We start from the raw sequence: 25,450 nt of genomic DNA, 5'->3' as shown, positions 1-25,450 counted from the left end.
GACTTGGCATATTGACAACTGTGGCAAGTATCTCAAAGTCTTAACATTTAAGGATAACCTTTTCCTTGTGATATGCTAAACCGTCACTTTCAACCTGAAGAAGGTCACATCACACATTAACAGCTTGGTCAAGTTAGCAGATGATGCAATACATTTGGTCATATAGATACTGCAAAACTTCAGAGAAGAATACAGATTTTAAAAGCATGTATTTAAATTATATGAAAAATTCTGGTACATGCATTATAAATATTTTCACAAGCTATTTTTGGAGCATTTCACCAAGACATACATTCTACATGTTTGAATAGATGCAGTAGAAGGAAAAAAGGCAATATTCTCTTTGTTTAAATGCTCTTTTGCTGAAGAGTTTTAACAGCCTCCCAGGAAGGAAGCATAGAAAGCACTAAAGCAAATTCTAAGCAAGGCCACGTTGTTTCCATTCAGCTGCATTTAATTATCAATCATATCATCATTACTTGCTTTCTCTTCTTTTCTCATCATGTCTTCTCCCCATGGAAAAAAAAATACCATTTTAAAAAATAACAAACATCCAGAGTTTTCCTACATTGCTTGACAGACCAATTTTACCCTTTTACTTTTTCACAGCCCATAGGTACAGATCCATTTTCTCTTTTTCAATTCACCTTCGAATGCATGCTGATACCAAGTATATGTAATACATCATATATTGAATATTAACTATAAGATTTAATTTTTAGGCCGGGCGCGGTGGCTCAAGCCTGTAATCCCAGCACTTTGGGAGGCCGAGACGGGCGGATCACGAGGTCAGGAGATCGAGACCATCCTGGCTAACACGGTGAAACCCCGTCTCTACTAAAAAAAATACAAAAAACTAGCCGGGCGACTTGGCGGGCGCCTGTAGTCCCAGCTACTCGGGAGGCTGAGGCAGGAGAATGGCGTAAACCCGGGAGGCGGAGCTTGCAGTGAGCTGAGATCCGGCCACTGCACTCCAGCCTGGGCGACAGAGCGAGACTCCGTCTCAAAAAAAAAAAAAAAATTTAATTTTTAATAGATGTAGTACAACTTGGAAACAAGCCACAGAATTTGCACAATCACTTCAAAAATACTTAGCTACAGATGCTGGGGACCTATTCCAACTTGGGTGCCATCACTTAAACATATCTACAGATCTACTTTTGAGGAACTCTCCTAGAATGATTACTCATAACATGTCCTATATTCACACTGTGTTTAGGCCAAAAAAAAAAAATTCCCAGCAAAATCAACTATCATATTTGCCAAACACACCTAAGCAATAAATTTGTTTAAGCCTCACTGTACTCAGAAATTCCAATGCTACATATATACCCAAGAGAACTGAAAACATGTATCTACACAAAGAATTGCACAAGAATGTTCATAGCAGTATTATTCATAATAACCAAAAAGTGGAAAAAACCTAACTATCCATCAACTCATGAATGGATCAACAAGATGTGGTCTATCCACACAATGGAATATAATTCAGTCATACAAAGGAATGAAGTTCTGATACATACTACAACATGAACATGGATGAATCTTGAAAACATCTTGCTAAGTAAAATAAATTAGGCACAAAAGGTCACATATTGTATAATTCCATTTATATGAAATATCCACAACTGGCAGATCCACAGAGATAGAAAGTAGATTAGACGGAAACTGGGGGCAAGAAACAGAGGAGAGTGACTGCTTAATGGGCACAAGGTTTCTTCTTGGGGGTGATAAAAATGTTCTAAAATTAAATGGGTGAATTATATGTTAGGTGAATTAAATCTCAATAAAGATGTTTTTTAAAAAAAATAAAGGAAATAATGGCTATAACTGAAATCTACTTAATATGGGTTCTCCTGTAGCATTTCCCTGCTTTTGTTTTTGTGAAGAACTCATTTGAGATTTGTCAGAAGGCACTGAGGAAGAAAAGCTGTTTTCTATAGCCATTGCCCCATCCATAGATCCACCACCAAGCTGTCTACTCAACATCAAACACACACAAAAGTCCATACTATAGAGCCCTTTCCCCTGCATGATTCCAGTCTTCTAAATTTAAGAGGATAACACCAGAGCCTTGTCTCCCCTTCTACAGTCATTCTTCTTAGCACACAGCTATTGTAAAATATAAGTCTAAAATCCCCAAAAGTTTGGTAAAAGTCAGAGGTTCCCATCTACAAATAGTGTATTTAATATTTTATGCCAAAAAAAATTCTGGACAAGTTTACTCCCTGAAGGACTACTATTTACAATTCTTGCAATTTGGGAAGAAATGTTAGCACCTTTCTCACAGACAGAATTAATCACTCCCTCTTCTTTGTTTCCAACACACTTTATAAATTTTTTACAACTATTGTTTAACTTACACCAAGTAATATCTCTTTATTGTAGAAAAACAAAGTACAAAAATGCAAAAGAGGATTTAAATTCATTCAGAGATATTATAATATTTTGATGTATTTTTCTGGGTTCTCTTTTTATACTACACTCATTTCAAAATTCCAAACCATTTATACATAAAGGAGATTGATTACAGAATCAACCCCTTACATTGTGGAAGAAATTTCCATTAACAGATGGAGTCTATGTCCCCATGCCGTGAATTTGGGCTGGCCTTGTAGCCTGACCAATAGAAGATAGCAGAAGTGACAGTTCATAGTTTTCAGCCTATGCCTCAAGAGGCTTGGAGCATCTTCTTCCTCTCTTACAACTCTGCTTCCACCATGAGTATAAATCTGAGCTAGCCTGCTGGAGAATGAGACCATAGGGATCAGCATGAATTATCCCTAACAACATGCTAGCTGACCGCATATGCATGAGCAAACCCAACAGAGATCCACCACACTCTTTCCACATCAACCAGACTACACAAAACTACAGACCCATGTGCAAAATTAATTATTCATCGTTGCAGGAAACCAAGTGTTGTGGTTGTCTGTTATACAACTTTACCATGGCCATAGATAACTGGTGCAGTAGGTAATTCAATGTTGTACTTTAGGTTCTTAGAAGCTAACTCTACCTAATGAAAAACGGAGTTGTGAGGATATTGGGCAACTAATGGGATCATGGAGAGGCCCAGGACCAAGCTTCCCAGAAAAATTTTCAAAACCACATAATGGAGCTGACCTGGTAATTTAACTGAATTTGGCCCTCTTCAAGCTCCATATGCTATAATTTATGTTTCCTCCCAAACCTAAACTTTACTACAACCACGCTGTCACCAGATGGATGCCACTCTCATCAGAAACTCAACTTTGCTGCCACTGCTGCCTGTAAAAGCTAGAAACTTCTGCTTCTAGCCACCCTTGCTAGAAAATGGATGCCTTCATTATGCTGTTACCTAGAGAAATCTAGGAAGAATATTCTTACAAAAATTAAATATACCTGATTTTTAAAAATGGGCAAAGGTCTTGAACAGACCCTTCACCAAAGAGGATACAAGGATGGCCAATAAGTACATTAAAATATGGTCAGCATCATCAACTGTTAGGGAAATCAAGCAGAACCATGACAAGATACCACTCATTAAAGATACCACCTATTAAAGTGAAAAAATAGAAACTACTAACAACATCAAGTGCTGGTAAGGATGCAGAGCAACTGAAACTCTCATATACTGTTGATGGGAATGAAAACGGTACAACCACCCTGAAAAATAGTTTGATAGTTTCTCATAAATGTTAACCATACACTCACTATATGAAACAGCAATCCTACTCCTGGAATTTACTCTAGAGAAACTGAAACTCATATCTACATAAAAACTTGTAAATAAACATTTATAGCCATACTAATTGCCCTCAAACTGGAAACAAGCCAAATTTACTTTGACGGGTGAATGGAAAAACAAACTTGGACATCCATATCATGGAACTTACTACTCAGCAATAAAAAAGAACAAAAAAGAACAAACTATTGATAATGCAACAAGTTGGATGAATCACAAAGACATTATACTGAGCAAAAGAATCCAGTCTCAAAAGATTAAATGCTGTACAATTCCATTTCTATGAAATTCTTAAACAGACAAGACTATAGTGATGGAGAACAGATCAGTGTTCGCCAGTAGGGGCAGGTTAGAAATGATAAAGCAATCATTCAAGATAGCTTTTTGGGGACACTGAAACTGTTCTGTATTCTGATTGGGGCAGTGGCTACACAAATTTATGCATGTATTAAAATCCATAAAATTATACTCCAAAAGAAAAAAAATCATTTTTTTTTTTGCTATCTCTTATATTAATGTGGACTACTCAATACTCCAGACATCTCATCCACAGTAGTTTCTGGGGGAAATGTTACTTCATTTCTAAAAAAGAGAAACTATAATTCAACAATATGAAGTGGCTACCAAGGTTCTCAGCAATTCGTGATTGCCCAACCCCAAAGATGCTATCATAGTTTACATGGAAAATGGTTTTAAGTCATTGTCTCAGAAATTAGACAAACATACTTATTTTCTTTGTCTCTGAACTTTTCAAATAAAATACTTGGGTGCTCTCCCTCATTGGCTTTTAGAGCCAAAGAGATGACTGCAAAATTTGAATAAGGTTGTTGAAGAGTGCAAAGAAGCAGCTTGGAATTAGGAAAGAGGAGGAGAGGAGTAGGAACAAAGAAGACTTCTTTGTTCCAGTAGGTCTTCTACTGGAAAAGGATGGGCAAGGGGCTGATGACTGTAGGAAGGGTCTGTATGACAGATGAGATTTTGTCTTGATTGTAACAGGGACTTCATAACAGGAAATTGAATGATGTTGTTAATTATTATTAAATTATATTATTAATGCGTAAGGAAGAGGAAAGCATGGATTAAAACAAGGTTAACCCATCACCCAGGACAGTAGTTAGAAGGTCCAGTGTATTAGACCGTTTTCACACTGCTATAAAAAAAATACCTGAGACTGGTTAATTTATAAAGGAAAGAGGTTTGACTCACAGTTCCACATGGCTGGGGAGGCCTCAGGAAACCAACAATCATGGTGGAAGGCAAAGGGGAAGCAAGGACCTTCTTCACACGGTGGCAGGAGAGAGAAAAGCGAAGGAGGAACTTCCACACACTTATAAAACCATCAGATCTCTTGAAAACTCACTCACTAACATGAGAGCAGCATAGGGAAAATCACCCCCATGATCCAATCACCTCTCTCCCTGGATACATGGGGATTACAGGTCTCTCCCTCCCTTGACACATGGGGATTACAAATCAAGATGAGATGTAAATGGAGAGACACAGAGCCAAACCATATCACCTAGCCTGAGAGACAAGGGCCGTGCCCGGCGAAACAGGGAGAAAAGGCTAAATAGGAACATTGCCTAGAAAAAGAGACAAGTCTTGGAGGGTCATTTGAATACAGAATATAAATGCCGAGGAACCATAAGAAATGTGTTCAAGATTCCAAGGTTACAAAAATGGTTATCACAGAAGAAAACAGGAAGGTTTAGAGAAAGAATTGGTTGTGGTTTGTATATTCATGTATTTACTTTTCCTTTGTTGGGGGAAAGGGTTGGTAATTATTTTAAACATTTAGAGTTTGAAGTGATGGTGGAGTCAACAAGTAGAAACATTTTGTTTGCAAATAGAAATATGGAACTAGGGTTCAACTGGGAAGAGAAATAACAGTTTTTACCTCTAAAGGATAGAAATTATAGCTGAAATAAACTAAGACATGACATAAGCCAAACAAACAAAATTGCTGAGAAAACTCATTTCTTCCATTTGACTAAAATATTTTGACAAACATGAATATCTGATTTAATCTACAAATTCCTACCATGAAAGCACATTATGAACATCTGTTTTAGTGTCACTTCATTTTAAAAGAATCTTTGTTATATTTGTCTTCCAAAATATATTTAATTAGTGAATATTGTACAAAATAATAGAATCAATTTTTGTCAAGAGAAATATTTATTTTAAAATCAAACTCATAATACATTCAAGGAATGCAGTATAATAAACCAGACACATTCTGCTCCTCTTTGCAAAGCACCTTCCAATACCATACTTTATTCTCTAGAGATGTTAACGTAATTGCTGAGGATGCTTGCCAGTGGTATTTTTTCCAATGGTATTTATTATAAAACAACCCTGGCAAGTGAAGGAAAACAGCACACACTGCTAATATTTTGGTAGAATTGTGTGTTTATTCTAGCACTGTTAATAAGAGAGAAGTAAGCAACCAATGAGCACAGAAGAATGCTGCTGATGTAAATGAATATGTACTCAAAGCTTAGCTCTTCCTCCCCCTTCTGAGAGGGGAATGACAAGGAGTATTTACATCTTGGATTTCTCCCAGCCTCCCACATTAACAAACGCAGCACCCAAAGATATGCTATTGGATGCCCCAGGGTGGCAATAAGGACAGACAAAGCAATAGCCTGCCAGAGAGCTTCCCATGTAATGCGAAAAAAAGGGCAGACAAATCCAAATTACAGAGAAAGAGAATCCAGCTGAAGGGCCAATGAAGTCAGTTAGTTGCTAATGAGGTCACTGTTAAAAGGTGGCTTTCTTCAGTCTCTCAGCACAGCCTTCAGTCTTGCATCTTATCAACAAGCATATGGCCATGCTACCAGGCAGACAGGACAGGAGAATGTGGGCTAATTGGGTGAAAAGCATCACCAATAATAGAAACATTGTATTTACTAATATAGATAAACAGTGACACTTGGTGTTCAAATGATGTTTTGCGTATTCTTCCCAGTATCCCATTCTAATCATGCAAAATCAGACAAACTGAAATTGAGGGACATTCTACAAAATACCTGACCAATACTTTTCAAAACTGGCAAGGGCATGAAAAATAAATAAAGACAGATTGGAGGAGAATAAGAACCCGTGCCAGCCTGATGTAATGTGAGATTCTGCATCATCAGGTCCTGGAGCAGGAAAAGGACATTAGTGGAAAAATTGATAAAAATCCAAGTAAGTTCTATATTTCAGTTAAAAGTATTTCAAAAGTTACAGTTAGACAGGAAAAATAAGTTCTGATGTTCTATTGTACAGTAGGGTAACTATAGGTAATAACAATAAAGTGTACATTTCAAGATAGCTAGAAGGTATAGAATGTTATCTCCACAAATAATAAATGTCTACAGTGGTAGACACAGTAATTACCCTGATTTGATCATTCTACAATGTATACATGCATTGAAATATCACACTGTACCCCATAAATATGTACAACTGTTATGTATCAATTATAATTTTAAAGTATTAGTTAAAAATATTACCAAGATTACCCCAGTAATAAACCTGTTGCCAAAGTTTGTTTCTTAGTTTCCATGAACGTAGAGGATAAACTACACTGTATCATAATTCTTCAACTACTACATATTTTCCCTACAGTTTAAGAAACCTAAAATTGCATCTTACAATTGCTGCTTACATTTACCATAGTATTGTTGCCTTTCCTCTTCCTCCCCGAAGCATTGTAAAATTGATGTACACCTTCCTATGACAACATTTGAGAACGAATTAAAGTAATAAACAATAAACACTTCTACATGACCTCTTATAGCATGTGTACCCTCCACCAATTCATTTCACAATCTCCTACAAAGTACATACTGTTATATTCTCTTTAAATTAAACAATTGAGAAAACTGAAATTCACACCTAATAAATAGAGGCACTGAGATTTGATCCTAGGCTTAAGATCATATTGTCCTTCAGTTATGTTTTTGAGTAGCTAAGATTGTGGGTGACTGATTCTAAATGCTACTTCCCAGGAGCCTGTGCTAAAGTTTTTGAGTTCTGCTACAACTGTGCTGGGCAGTTCTGTGCAAGCTTGGACTGACGTTGTGTGCTACTAGTGATTCATCTCTAGCGCACACCTCATCATACGTAAGAAGCACGAGGTAGTTAAAACCCCAGAAGCAATCTTAAAAAATAGAAGACGGAAACCAACAGAGACATTCTCCAGTTTCCCATCCTTTAGCTCGTGGCAGATTAAAGAAGACCACAAATTCTTTGTCACTTCTTCCATCAAGGGGTAGACTCTTTTTCCCTTGCCTTAGAATCTGGGCTGGCCCTGTGACTCACTCTGATCAAATACCATGAGACCAACATGCAGTGAAGAAGCCCAAACTAGTCAGTTGGAGAGAGAAGGACCACATGGAGGATCACTGAGGCACCACACTTGTAAATGAAGACACCTTGAACTTTCCAGGCATCCCAGACACCAGCTGGAAGCAGCCAAGTGAGCGAGCCCAGCCAATACCATGTAGAGCCAAAGAACTACCCAGCTGAGCTGTGATCTAATTCCTGATGCACAGAATCATGCCACTAAGTTTGGGGGTGGTTTGTTATGCAGCAATAGAGAACTAAAACATGGGTAGATCATCTTGAGAGATAGTCTACACACTTTCCAGCAGTCCTGGTGGAACTTGAATCATCCCTTTTTCCACAGTTAAAACTTCCATGATACAACTTTACTTCCCCTCCTTCCCCATTTCATTATTCCTTTTTCTTCACTACTCCTTCCTGAGATTACCTCCCAAATAAACTGCTTTCACCCCAGTCCTGCCTTTGGGAAAACTCAGACTAAGAAACAGAGCTTTTGCCACTCTTATCTTTTCTTCACCAAGTTTTTAAAACTTGTATTTTCATAAAAATAATGTATCCACATTGCTCCAATTATATATGGTAATAACCAACCTTTCATTTTTTATTATAAAGCAGTTAAAAGTTATACGCATGTACATATAGACAGAGAAATTATACCAACAGATTGTGATCTAAAACTCTGTAAGAAGTCTTTTTAAAAAGAAAAAATCAACTTTCTGCATTGTAAAAATAGCGCATAGAAACATTTAATTAATTAATTGGAAGGAATCTTTGCAAATATATTGTTAATTTTCTTCTTTACCATTCAATTTTCTTTTTTTTTTCTAAGACAGAGTCTCACTCTGTTGCCCAGGCTGGAGTGCAACGGCACGACATGGTTCACTGCAACCTTGAACTCCAGGGCCTAAGCAATCCTCTTGCCTCAGCCTCCCAAGTAGCTGGGACTATAAGCACCCATCACCAAACCTGGTTAATTTTTTAAATTCCTTCATAGATATGGGGCCTATCTATGTTGCCCAGGCTGGTCTCAAACTTCTGGCCTCAAGTGATCTTCCTGCCTCAGCCTGCTTTCAAGGGGATTATAGGTGTGAGTCACTGCACCTGGCCCAACCATTCAACTTTCTTATTCAATGAACTTTTTTTAAAAATTATTTTTAGATTGGGTAGATTCAGTCAATGAACGTTTATATAAGCAACATCTACCATATCTTTATATAAATTAGAAATGATAACCTCATAAGGAGAGTAAAACACACAGTAGGATTTTAAACATTTTCTATAAAAAAGGCTATTTCTTGATGAGGAAAGGCAAACTAGACAATCAAGATCCACTGACTCTCCTGCATCTGGCTCTCCCCAGGGAGTACCAAAACAGACTATCTCAAAGAAAATGAACTATTTCACATTTTTTAAACTTGTAACTCTGAATAACTAATTTCAGCCAAAGAACCCTGAACAAAAACCTCAATATTTGATCACTTCCATAACACTATACCTATCTTTCACCATACACTTTCAGCTACATGAGAAAAAGTAATATATTTACAATTCAATCATAAATTAGAAGATTAAAATATTGCCGTTGCAGCAGAACAATATATTTGCTGAGCTCATGCCTTGGAGTGTCTGGAGCTGGTCTGGGATTCATATCACACTTTGTGACCTTCAAGCCTGTGGATAATCTTCATATCACCTTTCATGTTTACTTTCTCAGTATTTTGATGCATTCTGACAATATAATTTATTGACAATATATTAAAACATTAGAAGGCAGATTCAACACCCCTCCTTGAGGACTTGCTGAAATACCTACAGTAACACTCTGATATGATATAAAAGCTGTACTTGTCTTTGAGCTCTCTTATAAATCATGAAATGAAGAAACCTGACTCTGCATCAGCAGCAGGAATCTAGAGACCATGAGTACTAATGCTAGGTTTCTTTAACTTTTATTTTGGTTTAGGGGTACATGTACAAGTTTGTTACATAGGTAAACTTGTGTCATGGGGGTTTAGCTATACAGATTATTTCATCACCCTGGTATTAAGCCTAGTACTCATTAGTTATTTTTCCCGATCCTCTCCCACCTCCCATCCGCTGACCTCTGGTAGGCCCCAGTGTCTGTTGTTCCCTTCTTTGTGTCCATGAGTTCCCATCATTTAGCTCCCACTTATGAGAACATGGTGGTATTTGGTTTTCTGTTCCTGTGTTAGTTTGCTAAGGATAATGGTCTCCAGCTCTATCCATGTTCCTGCAAAGGACATGATCTCATTCTCTTTTATGGCTGCATAGTATTCCATGGTGTATATGTACCAGATTTTCTTAATCCAGTCTATCATTGACAGTCATTTAGGTTGATTGCATGTCTTTGCTATTGTGAATGGTGCTGCAATGAACAGGCATGTGCATGTATCTTTATAATAGAAAGACATATTCATTTGGGTCTATACCCAGTAATGAGATTGCTGGGGTTGAATGGTAGATCTGTCTTTAGGTTTTTGAATCACCCCACTGTCTTCCACAGTGGTTCAACTAATTTTTACTCCCACCAGCAGTATATAAGCATTCATTTTTCTCCAAAACCTCACCAGCATCCGTTTTTATTTTTATTTTTTAATAATAGCCATTCTGACTAGTATGAGATGGTATCTCATTGTGGTTTTGATTTGCGTTTCTCTAATCATCAGTGATGGTGAGCTTTGTTTCATAGGATTGTTGGCTGCATTTATGCCTTCTTTTGAAAAGTGTCTGTTCATATCCTTTGCCCACTTTTTAACAGCATTGCTTTTTATCTTGTAAATGTGTTCCTTATAGATGCTGGATATTAGACCTTTGTCAGATGCATAGAAAGCAAAAATTTTCTCCTATTCTATAGGCTGTTTACTCTGTTGATAGTTTCTTTTGCTGTACAGAAGCTCATTAGCTTAATTAGATCCTATTTGTCAATTTTTGCTTTTGTTGTCATTGGTTTTGTATTTGTCATGAAATCTTTGCCCATGCCTATGTCCTGAATGGTATTGCCTCAGTTGTCCTCCAAAGTTTTTCTAGTTTTTGGTTTTACATTTCAGTCTTTAATCCATCTTGAGTTAATTTTTGTATATGGTGAAAGGAAAGGGTCCAGTTGCAATCTTCTGCATATGGCTAGCCAGTTATCCCAGCACTATTTACTGAATAGGGAATCCTTCAACAAACCCAACAAAAACAAGCAATGGGGAAAGGATTCCCTGCCTAAACCTAGTTTCTATAAGTGGTTTGCAAAATGTCTTTGGGGGCAGTAGTTTAACTTTAGTTTAAAATATTTTCCAGTTGTAGTTGGATATATTCACAATTCTTACCTGCCAGAAAGAAAATATGACCCAAACTTTTGTGTTGATTCTCAGAAAGAAAGTTAGGTCAACCCGTACTTCCTTAGCAACAATAATAATGCAGTATCGGTGATTTTCTGTAAAACCAGAGAGGCAGAATTTGTCTGTAACATGATGAAAGTTTCAGGGAGACTGGTTGTGAACACAGTTCCGTGGAGAATTTCTATGTCCATTATAATCTAAAGGCAGAACCATGAAGGTCTCTGTTTGTGGGTGATAGCTAGGCATAGACTAAGGGTGTCATAGATGGGATTTAAGCATGACATGGATGTTTGGAATAGAAGACCTTCAAGGATTTTCTTCTTCCTAATATTCTGTTTGCTCATAGAATGCTAAAATCAGTCTAGAAATGCTAATGGAGGTTACGTTTAGATTTTGAGCAAAAAGAGAATCTGATTGTAGATAGGATTGTCTTAACTTAGTGCTGCTGCCTTTTTACCCTGGAAATATGTTGATGAGATGGGCCTTGAAAAGCAGTCAACTTGGTCTCAGGTAATTACCGTAGTACGCGGAAATAAAAACACACCTGGCTTGAAATGAGAAGCACACTGCCATTTGCCAGTTAAACAACAGGGCTCGACTGGGAACTTTACAGTTTCCAACATTCTAAATATTCTACTAAAAAAAAGTGACTACATGCAATGAAGTTACCATGTACTTGAATGAAGGCAGCCCCTTGGCCTGTTGGCATGTCTTGGGTTACACCAAGTCCACAATACAAGTCTGGCACATTCCTGTGTTCCAAGTCACTAGGCCAAAATGCCTGGGCTGTCACTCCAATGCCTACCATGAAAACTATACCTTATTTAACAGCTTGCAAAATAAAGTTCCACTTGCCTTCTGCTGTTGTCTGATGCAGCTGGGCTTACTCACTGAGTTGTTGATCACCTACGCCCTCTTCGGCTGCCATGGTGGAAAGACCAAAGTTTCTGGCATACATAGTAGGTGAATGATAAGTATTTTCGATTAAATTAATTCTTTAGCTTAAGTCCTACCTTTGTTGCTTCCTAGTTGTGCGACCACATCTCTAATATTATTTAGCCTTGCATTCCTATGCATCTTTTAGTACTTCCTAGGTGCTGGGCACTTTCCAGGTAATTATGACATGAAATCCTCACAAAAACTCTGTGAGGTAGGCACTTTCATCATCCCCATTTGATAGATGAAGAAACCGAGGCACAAAAGGGGCTTAATAATTTGTTTAATGTCACAGAACAGAGTTGGGATTTAAACTTAGGCAGTGTGGTTCAGAGTCTAGCTGAACTGATTCACTTCATTTTCTCTGCAGCTAAATCTGCCTACCTCTGAATCTGAGTCTCAGTGTCCTCACCCATAAAATGAAGGTTGATACTATCACCCCACAAAGTTGTTCTAAGAACACTAAACTGGTGTGCATTCTACAAATACTAAATTGTTATTTTGTTTATCATCATGATCATTATCATCATCACCCATCAATAATTATTTGACTGAAATAAGTGAGCAAGAAACCACCTGGAGGTTTCAATTTGATCAGAATTATACTTTGCTCAGAAAGTCTAGTGGCCCAGTCAAGGATTTCCCTGGACAAAATTACTAGCTATAGCAAAGCCCTTGTTATATTAAATGCTGAGGCAGCATGGCTATTGTTGCCTAAGGCTTCTCTTTCCCCTACTCCATCTACATCTGGGCCTCAAAGTACCAGCTTGCCCAATTGTTTCTCAAACCGCTGAGAGATGAAGTTATCAATAATACAGGCTGAGAACTGATCCAATGTTTATTGACACCTCAGCTCCTATAGGCGGTATTAATTCACCTGTTTCCATGAGCTGTCCACTTCTACAGAAATGAAAACATGTTATTTTCTTGGTCCATCAAGCCACATAATTCAATTCACTTCCAATTTCTCCAAAGATGTGGACAGCATCTTAGGCTCAGCATTCTCCCCTTGGATCCATCAGCATATCATTCGACAGGTGGTTTCTAGAATTGCTGTTACTTCTAATGGCTCCTGAAAATCTTTGGCTTTTTAATAATTCAGGTGAGATAAGGCCAGGCAAATTTTTAAGATTGTAAGTAGTTTTTAAAACCTCTGCCTTTTCTGAAAAAGCAATCTTTTAATAGCTTCTCTGTGCTTGCTTTCAAAATGCAATAATCAGGACACAGAATTTCTACAGTAACCAATCTCAGAAAATCCCACGGCTGGCTGCTGACTCCTCTGTTGAATCTCCCAAGGCCGTTACTACCTCCCTCGTTTCATGTTGAATACATGAAGCTTCCACTGACTATATAACTGCTCTTCTACATTTATATTTATGTTTTATTGAAAAAAGATGTGGCAACAATATATTTTCTGAAAGTTATAAATATCATTTTTTAGGTAAAATTCACAGACCATATAATTCACCCTTTTAAAACATACAATTCAGTGATTTTTTAGTATATTCACAAGATTGTGCAACCATCACCTGTATCTAATTCCAGAACATTTTCATTACCCTAAGAAGAAACCTTTACCCATTAGGTGTCACTCCACATCCCTCCCAACCAGCCTCTGACAATGAGTAATCTTTTTGTCTCTATGGATTTGCCTACTCTAGACTTTTCATATAAACAGAATTATACAATATGTGAACCTTTGTGACTAGCGTCTTTCACTTAGCATAATGTTTTCAAAATTCATCCAAGGCATAGCATTCATCAGTACTTCTTCACTATTGAGTAATTTTTCATTAATCACATTTTGTTTAACCATTTATCTATCCATTGATGAATATTTAATTGTTTCTACCATTTGGCTATTATGAATAATGCTGCTATAACATTCATATACATGTTTTGGTGTGGACATACATCTTCATTTCTCTTAGGTATATACCCAGACGTAGAATTGCTGAGCTCTGGAATAACTGTTTTACTTTTTGAGGAATTGCCAAACTGTTTTCCAAAGCTGCTGCGTCATGTTACATTCTCACCAGCAGTGTATGAGAGTTCCGATTTTTCCACATCTTGTCAACACTTGTTATTATCTATCTTTTATTATGGTCATCTTAGTGGGTATAAATGATATCTCATTGTGATTTTGATTCACATTTCCCTAATAGCTAATGAAAACATCGTTCTTTACCAGATAACACAACTAATTTCATTTTTTCACACATTACATTCCAAGGGTTTTTCTGCCATGTCATAACATAGTTGCAATCACAGTCTCACTCTCTTTATCTAAGTAATGGCTCAGAGAGGATGCAGTAAATTTTAGAACAAGATGTCACACCCCAAAGGCATGCCTCTGGGAATCTGGGAGAACTGCTATCTGCATGTAGACTCCCTCAGTCGTTGACTAGATTTTGATATGAAACACACTTTCTCTTATTCAAGCACCAGATTGGAAGAATGTGAATCTCACTATGAAAACGTGAGCTTCTGTTTCTGCAAATCTGGAATGTCATGACATGTACTAGAGTCAAGCTCATTTATTTGGAGGCACCTGACTGAGCCATAAAGTACAAATGGAGCCTTCTCAGGTAGATATGGGACCAAGTTATCAAAAGTAAAGTGAGAAGGAAGGAAACAAAATCTATGTGGGGAATCTTTACATTAAATGGTAAAATCTGTATCATTAAGGCCAAAGTCCAGCAAGACTTATTTTTCACCATCTTCCCACTCCCATAATCTATTCTAGTTGGATTTCTCTAAATTCTTGAAGCATGCTACATTCCCTTTTCAGTACAGGCCATTCCTTCTCACAGGAGCGCTGTGCCCTTTCTTTTTGTTTGGCAAATGCCTCCTCATCCAATGATTTCAGTTGAGACATCCCAGACCTGTTTAGTCCTTGTATCAGTTTCCTATCACTGCTCGAAATTACCACAAATTTTGTAGCATAAAACAACAGACATATTCTCTTACAGTCCTCAAGGTCAGAAGTCTCACTGAGCTAGGATCAAGATGTCAGTAGAGCTATTTTCTTCCTGAAGGTTCTAAGAATGCATTTCTTTGCCTTTTCCAGCTTCTGGGGGCTGCTACAGCCAAGGGCTGTGGCTACTTCCTCCATCTTCAAAGCCAGAAGTGTAGCATCTTCAAAATCTCTCTCATCACCCTACCCCTCCCTCCCTTCCTCTCTCCCTCTTTCTCTCTCTCTGCCTACTTTCATCCTCACATCTCCTTATCTGACTCTGACCTTCCTGCCTCCCTCTTATAAGGATCCTTGTGATTACACTGGCCCCACCCAGACAATGCATGATAATCTCGAATCTGCAAAATCCTCTTTTGCCATGTAAAGTGGCATATTCACAGGTTCTAGAGATTAGGACATGAACATCTTTGGGGGACATTGTTCTGTCTACCACAGTCCTCTCGTCAAAATGACATAACACTCTGAAAAACTGTAGAGATTAATTGATTTGAAGTTATTGCTTTCATAAACTGGAAGCACCTTGCAGAGTCATACCTATTTGCTCCACATACATTCCTAGTGTCCATTGCATAGCTGGCATGCGATAAATATTTGATGACTATCTGTGTGAGTGGCCAGCTTGGCTTTCCTGGACTAGAGTTCCTGGGAGAAGGCAGGCTGAGATGATGTTGTAAAAGGCATTGAAATGACTAGCTAAGTAATTTGGATTTTATTCTGTACACTCTGAGACCCATCAAAGGCTTTCAATCAGGGGTTGACATGATGACAATTGTGTCTTTTGAGGATAAGGCCAATATGCCAACAGGGAGAAACTGAAGGCAGGGTGACCAAGAAGAGGGTCACAGCAAATGAGGACCCAAGCTAGGCAGTGACATTGTGAATGAACAGCTGGAGACAGATGTAAGAACTCAGACACATTCCACTTCAAATCCCTTCTAGAATGGAGCAAATGGGAAGTACACACTACAGGATTTGAAAACTTACGGAAGTAAAGGAGGAAACAAAAAAAGGGAGAGGAGTAAAGGCATTCTGACCTGGTAAACCTAGGCAAGCGGAAGAACAGCGATACCAACCAAAATAAGGAATACATAAAATGAAACATGTTCAGAGGAAATGGGAGCTGACTTGTTCTGTTTCAGACATGCAGAATTTGAGTCCATTGGACATCCATGAGCAGATATCTAGGAAGAAATCAGAAAATATATATTGGGAGCTCAATTACAAGATTCCAGCTAGGCACCGAGTGAGGAGTCTCCCCCAGAGGGATGATGGTTGAGGTCACAAAAGTAAATGAGACAATCAAGGGACAATGACCTGAAGGAAAAACAAAGAACTGTAGGTTGATCAAAGACAATCCCAGAGACAGAGGAGTGGGAAGAAAGGTAAGGAGGAAACTAAGATTCTCTGTGTGTGATGGGGATAGGAGGAGCAGGGAGAGGAGATGGTGCTCTCAGTTTTGCCCAGAAGTCTAGCCAAAGGGGTCTAAGAAGATTCTTGGAACTTAGGGAACTTTGAGATAATGGTTTCAGTAAGTAATCTGGATAAAAAGTGATTGCCAAGGTTTAAGGTGCTCATCAGAGAATAAAAGTAGTCGGGGTCGCTTACTTTTTCCAGAAGCTTGGCAGTTTATATAGAGAGTCAAGAAGGATTTCAGAGTGGTTCTACCCTTGGCTCTTTGCCTGAGTTTGAGTGGCTTAAGCTTTACAGTCCCTCTCTTCAACTGTAAAGTAAGCAGTTTGGAGCTAGATGCTACCCAAGGTTCTTTCTGAGAATAAACTTTGCTCTTTCCAACCCTCAAATCTCAAAATGTTGGTGAAAACTCAATTCTAAGTCATCTGAGGAGCTATCTTCACAGTATTCTCCATTAAAATTAAAAATTGCCTTCAGAAAGAATTCTAGCAAAGAGATAGCCTGAGAGAGAGTGTGTATGTATAAAAGTTGAATAGCTCTTTTTCCTAACTTAAAAAACCTGAAGGTATTATACTGATTTCAGACACAAATCCTTGTAAAACACTTTTTGTCAATTTCTTTTTGAAGCTGTCTTATTCTAATTACTTTCTCTTTGGTGACATGAGTGAGCCTCTATTTTTAAATACAATATTTCTCTCTGCTGCATTTTAAAATTTAATTCCAGTTTCCATCATTATATATTTACCATTAACTTCTTCCCTGTAGATATATTTAGACATCCCATATTTTTTTCATATGCTCAATACCTATTGAAAGTCACTTTTTTTGAATTTCAAAGCCTTGGTTGACATATACTAGGCAAGAAGAAGAAAATGACAAAGAGTAAAGCCACAAGCATGAGAAAATGGTACTGAAAAGCAAAACCTAGAATTCAGTTTCTTGTATACAGAGCATCTCAACCTCAGCACTATTGACATTTTATGCAAGATACGTATTTGTTTGTGGGGGCTGTTGTGTGTGTTGTGGGATGTTTACCAGTACCCTTGGCCTATACCCACTAGATGCCAGTAGCACACTCCTGCCCCAGTTCTGGCAATAAAAAATGCTGCCAGGCATTGCCAAATTTACACTGTGGTGCAAACTTTCTCCTGGTTGAGAACCACTGGTCTTTATGATGATCTCTCTAAAATCCCCAGAGTACAGGGGCCAGATTTTAAGAATTCAAAGATAAGTAAGAGTTCTGCTTTCAAGGAGTTCAACAGTGCAAGAAAAAATTTGCTAAAACGGAGAAGTGGGAAATATAAGAGTATTACGTTTATATGCCAGCTCCCAATTGTTTATAGGATGCTTGGCATGATTTCCCCATGCCCACCTCCTCTGAGGATCTGTCCTCCACTTGTTTCATGCTTCTAACCCATGCTCCCCCAGACACCAGTTTACCTCTAAAACACATCTGATCATGTTACGCCCTCATGCTTAAAAATCACCAATCTCTCCCACTCTCTACAGCAGGGTTTCTCAGTCTTGACACTCCTAACATTGACTGCCAGATGATTATTCCTTGTGGGGCTGTGCACTGTAGGGTATTTAAAAGCACCCCTGGCCTCCCACTAGATGCCAGTAGGAACTCCCCTGTGGAAGGCAGAATAATATACCACTAAAAATGCCCACGCCCCAATAATTGCCCCAAAACATGTGAATACATCATAGCAAAGGGGAATTAAGGTTTCAGGTGGAATAAAGGTCACTAATCAGCTGACCTTAAAATAATGAGATTATCCTGGATTATCCAGGTGAGCCCAATGTAATCACAAGAGTCCTGAAAACAGTGAGAGAGAAATGACCACACAAGAAGAGTCGATGAGATGCGACTTGGCTAGCTTTGAAAATGAAGGAAGGAGGCCACTGGAAAAGAAACTACAACAGATCCTAGAGCCTTCAGAAGGAATACAGTCAGGCCAACACCTTGAAGTTAGCCGAGTGAAACCTGTTGGGATTTCTGAGGTCCAGAACTGTAAGACAATAAACCTGTGTTGCTTTAAGCCACTAAGTTTGTGGTCATCACAGCAGTGATAGGAAATTAATACACCACCACTTCCAGCTGTGACATCCTAAAATGTCTTCAGACATTGCCAAATGTCCCCTGGGGACAAAGTCACCTCCAGGTTAAGAATCACTGCTCTACACAACATAGAGTCCAAACTCCTGAGATGAGCATAGTGAGACGCTTCGTAATTACCACTATCCTACTTGTTGAACACTATTATCCTGCACACAGCAAGATACATCCTCTGCTCCAGGCACACCAAACTTCACTTGGGCAACACTCGATATGCCTTCACTCCCTGCAGTTGTGATGCCCAGGGGCTCCTTGGAGAGTAATATGCTTTGACCAGTCTCTCATTTTTATCCATACCGGAGAGTAATATGCTTTGACCAGTCTCTCATTTTTATCCATACCCATAATTATCCTCCCAATAGAGGCTGGGTGTGGTGGCTCATGCCTATAATCCTAGCACTTTGGGAGGGTGAGGCGGGCAGATGGATTGAGGCCAGGAGTTCAAGACCAGCCTGGCCAACATGGTGAAACCAAGTCTCTACTGGTACATGCCTGTAGTCCCAGCTCCTGGGGAGGCTGAGGCAGGAGAATCGCTTGAACATGGGAGGTTGCATTGAGCCGAGATCATGCCACTGCACTTTAGCCTGGGCGACAGATCAAGACTCTATCTCAAAAAAAAAAAAAAAGTATCTCAACATGGGAGGTTGCATTGAGCCGAGATCATGCCACTGCACTTTAGCCTGGGCGACAGATCAAGACTCTATCTCAAAAAAAAAAAAAAAGTATCTCAACAGGACGTTGCATTGAGCCGAGATCATGCCACTGCACTTTAGCCTGGGCGACAGATCAAGACTCTATCTCAAAAAAAAAAAAAAAAGTATCTCAACAGGACTGATTTCTGACTTTTTAGGTCAGGCTTTTATTACATGAAAAGCCATGTGGTTGCTACATATATCAAACTGCAGGTGCCCTAACCTGCTCCTCCAAACAAATTATTGCACTTAGGGCCCTCTAAGTCTTCTTTGTTGGGAGCTGTAGCATCACCAACACCTCTGTGCCTTTCCCTGTCCACTCTTTTCTGCCTCATCAAGGCATCACTTTCCTTCTTCTCCTTAGAAATGGTAGTCATCTTTGAAGATCAAGTTTAAATGTTCTCTGCACAGTGAAGTCTTCCACAGCCCCCCAAAGCACACCTTCCCCTCTCTGTTCCCTCATTGTACTGATCTCCTGTACTGTACCTATCAGTTAACTCACCTGTCCCCTCATTAGACTGTGAGCTCTTTAGCCTCTCTGCATTCCTAATACCTACAGAAATGCTTATGCTCAAAAAATGCTTGTGCCATGTGTGAGGAAAAGTATGGATGCCAGTGACATATAGAAATCATTTTAATTATGGGTTGCAAAAGTTGGCAAACTCCAGGTTAGCTATGGACATAATCCCAGCTCTGATCCGCAAGAATTAGGAGAAGCTCAGGACTGAAATGAGACTTTATTCCTTTGCCTGTGATCAGAGTCAGGGCAGAGCTTGGCTGCTAAAAACACAAGTTGAGAAACATGTTCCAACTGTGTTACCACGTACCATTTACCCTTTGTCTCTTCCATGTTTCTATTCAATAGATGATCTACCCAGCATGTCCAGGAATCGGATTTTGTTGAAGCAATCCTGAAACACGTAGTGAGGAAATACTAACAAGATCGTAGCTGACTTTGCCTAACACTTCCCAGGTTTAGGCCATAAAATGGTCATTTGTAAGCTCTGAATGAGCACAAGTAACAAAGCTGCAGGCATTTGTGAGAGTCTTGGGAGCAGGGGCTGTTGTATGGACAATTTAGGTTAAAAACAGACAATATTTTGAAAGAACAAAGTGGAAATGGATGAGATCCATCAATGGCTAAACCTGAAGGTGAATTCTTAGGATTTCATATGGATTCAATGGAAGAGAAATAGAAAATTTGAACAAACTGTAAGGGGTACATGACTCCAGAGGGATCCTCGTGGTTTTGGAATCAAACGAAGGCCCCAAGCAAACTTTAGGCCAGCTGTAAACACTTCTGTGGGCATGCTCTTGATGGCCAGCATGGGATACGATGTTCAACCTCACTAATGCAGCAGTTCTCAACTAGGGTGATTTTGATCCCCAGAGGATATTCAGCAGTGTCTAGAAACATTGTTTGTTGTCACACTGGTCTGGAGGAACGCTACTCATATCTAGTGGGAAGAGGACAGGGATGCTGCTAAATACCCTGCAATACCCAGGACAGCTCTGTAGCAAAGAATCATTCAGCTTCAAATGTCAATAGTGCCAAGGCTGAGAAACCCTGAGCCAGAGCAACCAGAAAAATTCAAGAACCAAATCTATATGAACCAGTTATTCCAGGGCCTCTAAGCAGCCTTGCAAGATGCTCATTGGCTGACGTTTTGATGTCATTAGTAAAGATTCTCCTTTAAGGACCAAAGACCCAGCCTGCCTGCAAGTGAAAAGGACAGGCAGTGCCCAATAGGATGCATTTTCTTGTTTTCTGAGAGGGTTCCAGGGCGTTAAACCTTTGAAAGGTAATCTAGGCCATTAAATTAGAGATCCAGGGGTTATGTTAGGATATCTTGGCTTTTATTAAACAAAACCAGGGTTGGATCTGCATGCTACAGTTCTATCCAATCACTCCATGTCCGCCTCAAGCATAAAAGAATTTCTAAAACACACACACACACACACACACACACACACATATTCTATGAGAAAATTTTGGCCTTTTGCTAGATGGCTACATCCTTAGTTTTAACTACCACGAAAAGGTGAAAATCATGGTAGATGAGTTTTGTGCAGACTGCCCACTGTATGGAATAGAAGCCACCCAGTATCGCTGCAGTTCAGATCCTTGTCCATTGATTATGAGATGCTAATACATAAGAAGATAATTTGCAACAAGTGAAATCATCTACAGCCAAATGCCTTTTGGTTATAACAGTAATGAGCGGCATCTGTATACTATATTGCAAGTATGTATATGGTTGCTGAGAAAAGCAGAAATGTTCTTAATGATGCAATTAGTTTTAAGCACGAATGTTAGTGGCTAGCTAATCCAAAAATGCTGGCTTGCTTTTGTATTTCTCTTTCTCTCAACTCGTACAGATTAATCTGATAATGTGTGCTCCTGAAATACAGTGAGAATCCAGCCCCTCCTAAAGACCAAGAGAAATTCAACGTTTCAATTTTTGATGCTCTTTCTAATCTTGAGTTCACTAGTTTGGAGGTAACATCTTGCCCTCTGCCTCGACTTTCCTTTCTACTGCCTATCTTTCTCAAGAAAATGGGCAGAAGACTTAGCAATATTTGTTTTTTTGAAATCTGTACCCCCAACACCTAACAGCCAAAGTTACTTTGACACAATAACATTAATAATACGTGATGCTAATAATTCTGATAAATGATGCTTATTTTTCTAAGGCAGTCTATTAAAGCCAGAGTCTAACACTTATCTCACATTAACACAGCTGAGTATGATCTCAGATGCTATTTTCAAACAGTTTTTCTTGGTTGTGTATTTAGCCTACATCTCCAGCAATTACATGGTATTTCATTTCGTGTCTGTAATGCTAACTGTACTTTAAAATATTAAATTATAACTGATGAAATCTCCCTTCCCTTATGGAAATAGATCCAAGGCAATCCTATAGAGTTTGTGGACTGAAGGGGATAGGGGCTGTTCATTTTTAAAACAATTACTATGTATTCTCTGAAAGTGTGTTATTTTCAAAGTGCCCATCAGTGACAGTTTCCCAATAGGTCAATTCACTATTCTTAACTGGACAACAAACATTTTAAGGGTATCCGACAGCTCCCTCTGAGTCCCCTATGTATTGTTGATTCTTCACTAAACTACTAATTGTTCTAAATAGAATTTAGGCATCAGCATATTTCCATGATCTTTCACACCCCTACACAGAGATTTTCTTCTTCTCCTAGGTTAAACTAATACTCAGTACCATAGATTTCTGAAATTGCCCCTTTAGGGAAAGAAAAGGTGAAAGCTAGATAATGCTTCTCCTCCCTGCCACCTAAACACACACACACTCATACAGTCAATGACACCCTCCAAAATAATGTTTCTGAATTATCTATAGAACAAGATGGCAGACATTTCAAAATATATTTCATCCAATCGTTACAAACAGCTTAGCAACAGATCATTTGAGTTGGGAAAAATATCAACATTGGGTGAAGGGATAAGGTGACCCTTTGAAATTGCCTGCAGCACAAACAGAAAACCAAAACACCATCTCTTTCTCCAGCTCCCACGACTGCTCCAAAGTAGAGCCAACAAGTCCTGCAAGACACACACGCGGGTGGCCACTATGGACGTCCCATTTCCAGGCACCATTTAGCAAGCAGAAGAGGAAACCCCACACCACGGAAACCCTATAGTGGGTGCCTCGCTCTGTAAATGTAATGGAGTTAAAGGCGGTCCCCTGGAACTGCCTGGGGGGGGACTCCGCCTTGGGCCCTGGGACACGCAGCGCTGGTCCCTACCTCAGATTTCCACACGACGTAGGGGTGCCCGTGACTGTCGGGTGGGGACTGGAACTTCCTCTGCTGGAGCCACCTCCTAGGAGAAGTGAAGATGCCATTGGGGCCTCCCCCGGAGGAACAGAGGATACTCGAAGCGCTTCGGCTACTTGTTGGCCCGACCAGGACAGAAGGCAGGTCCCAGGCCATGCTCTTCTTGAGGCCGCCGCGACCCAGGGGAACCTCATAGTCAAAGTGAAAGCTGCCGGATGGTGACTTCTCCTGAGGGGTGCTGGGTGTGGAGAAGGACGAGCAAAGCGGTCCAGGAGGCGGTAGCCGGGTGGCCCTAGGGGGCGGACCCCGGGGAGAGGACGCCAAGCGAGGGCCGAGACCCTCGGATGGGAGTGACGGGGTATAGAGGCGGCCCGCCATGGCTCCCCGCGCACTGCCCTCCGCGCCCGCCTCGCCACCCCCGCAGCCGCCGATCAGGGCCGGGTCCAGGCTGCGGGTCTGGCGCAGTTTCCTCTTGGAGAAGCCCTTGGCCGAGGCCGCACTACTTGAAGCGGGCGAGGAACAAGAGAAGACGCTGTGGAGCAGGCTCTGCGCGGACATCTCGGCGGTGCTGCACCTGAGGACCACCTCCTCTTCCCTCCCTGGACGCTGGTGGCTTTGGGTCGGGAACGGAAAGGGACTCGGGCAGAGGTGCCAGGCGGGGCTGGCCCGGGTTTGCCCAGGACGGTGGAGAGCAAAGCCCAGCTCACGCGCCGCCGGTGCGCTCCAATTGCCCCGGCGGCGGCAGGAGCAGCAGATCCATCACCAGCCTTCTAGGAAAATGGGTCTGGGGACCTCCTGCAGCCGCTAGAACCTTCCTCTGGAGCCCAAGACGCGAAGAGGGTCAGGAAGAGGAGGAGGAAGGTCAGGCGCTCGCTGGGTTCCCAGTTCCAGCCTGCCAGCGCCACTCCCCCTTCCCAGCTGAGGCAGGAGACGCAGCGCTCCTGCTCTCTGGCTCTGGATAGCTTCTAAAACTCCAGCAAGCTCCTCCTTGCGGCCCGAGGACAGTCCCGAGGGCCAGGGAGGAGGCCGCCTGGGCGTGAGCCCAGGGCGCGTCCACCGCGCTCCCGGCGCCGCGAGAACTTCCTCCTGCTCCTGAGTCGGGCGCCTGAGCTGCGCCTCCTGCACTCTCTCCTGCCCCGGCGCCCGAGGTTGCGCGCCTGGCCTCAGCTGGGCAGCTGCTCCCACTCTTCCGACTGGAGAGGCTCAAGGGTGGTTTCAAGCTCAAGGTTCCTGCGGGGTCTCTGTCTTGCTGCGGTGTGAGGACACCGAGCGTGCTGCGCCCGGGACCTCCAAAAGCTGCGTGCCCACGGTGGGAGAGAATTCCCGGCTGCGCTCAGCGCTCTCGGTGGAGGAGGGAGCTCAGGAGAGAGCCCCAAGGCCGGGTGTGCGTGTTCCGCCGCAGGGGAACACGAAATTCGCAGCCCAGCCTTGGGCTCAGGGCAGACGCGGAGATGTCCCCGCACGCTCACTCTAGAGGCAGCGAGAAGGGGGCGGCCAGGACAAGTAGAGCTAGAGGAATGCCGGGGCTGGAGCTGGGGCGGAGCCAGAAGCAGGAGAAAGCGGAACGTGAAAAGAGTTTGCCAGGAGCCAAACCTGCAAGCGGCGAGGAGAGAAGGCAGCTCGCCACTAATACCGGGTCTCCTGGAGAGAAAGTCGTGAGGACGGAAGTGCGGACCTTTTCCCCCGTCTCCCCACCCCCAGATCAAGGGTCGCGCCAGCTCCACTCACGTTTCTGGAAAGGAAGGGAAGTGTCAGATTGCACCCCACCCACTGGTGTCAGATGGGCAGCCGGAGACGGTTGCTCTGAAGTTGGAGTTAAATCTTTTGCCTTTTCTCCCCGCCCCGCCCCCCATCCCCGGCTGTTTTTGTTTTTAAAAAGGAAGGATAGATAGGAGACTGTCTAAATGCAGTGGCTGCCAATGAATGAGCTGGAGATGGAGACCTACTAAGAAAGTGGAGGGGAGGAGCTTTTGCCGTGGAAGGACTCCTGAGCACGTGCGGAAACTTGCTCTAGGAGGAGGCGTGAGGGAGGCCGGGCAGGGGGCTGGAGCCGGGCGCAGCTTCAGCCCAGAGGCTGCAGAGATTGGTGTTCACAAAGCT

At 41.1% G+C, this 25,450-nt stretch overlaps 1 protein-coding gene across 1 annotated transcript in view; it reads right to left on the bottom strand.

Moving 5' to 3' along the window:
- The window catches only part of ARHGAP6 (Rho GTPase activating protein 6), a 546,871-nt gene extending 522,093 nt beyond the window's left edge, over positions 1 to 24,778 (bottom strand). Inside the window, exon 1 of the mRNA XM_011950883.1 lies at positions 23,321 to 24,778. Within this exon, the coding sequence (XP_011806273.1) occupies positions 23,321 to 23,908 (588 nt within the window). The 5' untranslated portion in view covers positions 23,909 to 24,778. The remainder of the gene's footprint in view (positions 1 to 23,320) is intronic.
- Between the last annotated feature and the right edge of the window lie 672 nt (positions 24,779 to 25,450).

This window comes from Colobus angolensis, unplaced genomic scaffold (genome assembly GCF_000951035.1).
Source record: "Colobus angolensis palliatus isolate OR3802 unplaced genomic scaffold, Cang.pa_1.0 Scaffold310, whole genome shotgun sequence".
NCBI classification, from domain to species: Eukaryota; Metazoa; Chordata; class Mammalia; order Primates; family Cercopithecidae; genus Colobus; species Colobus angolensis.
Note: the sequence above shows the minus strand (reverse complement) of the source record. Positions and strands in the feature narration are given on the sequence as shown.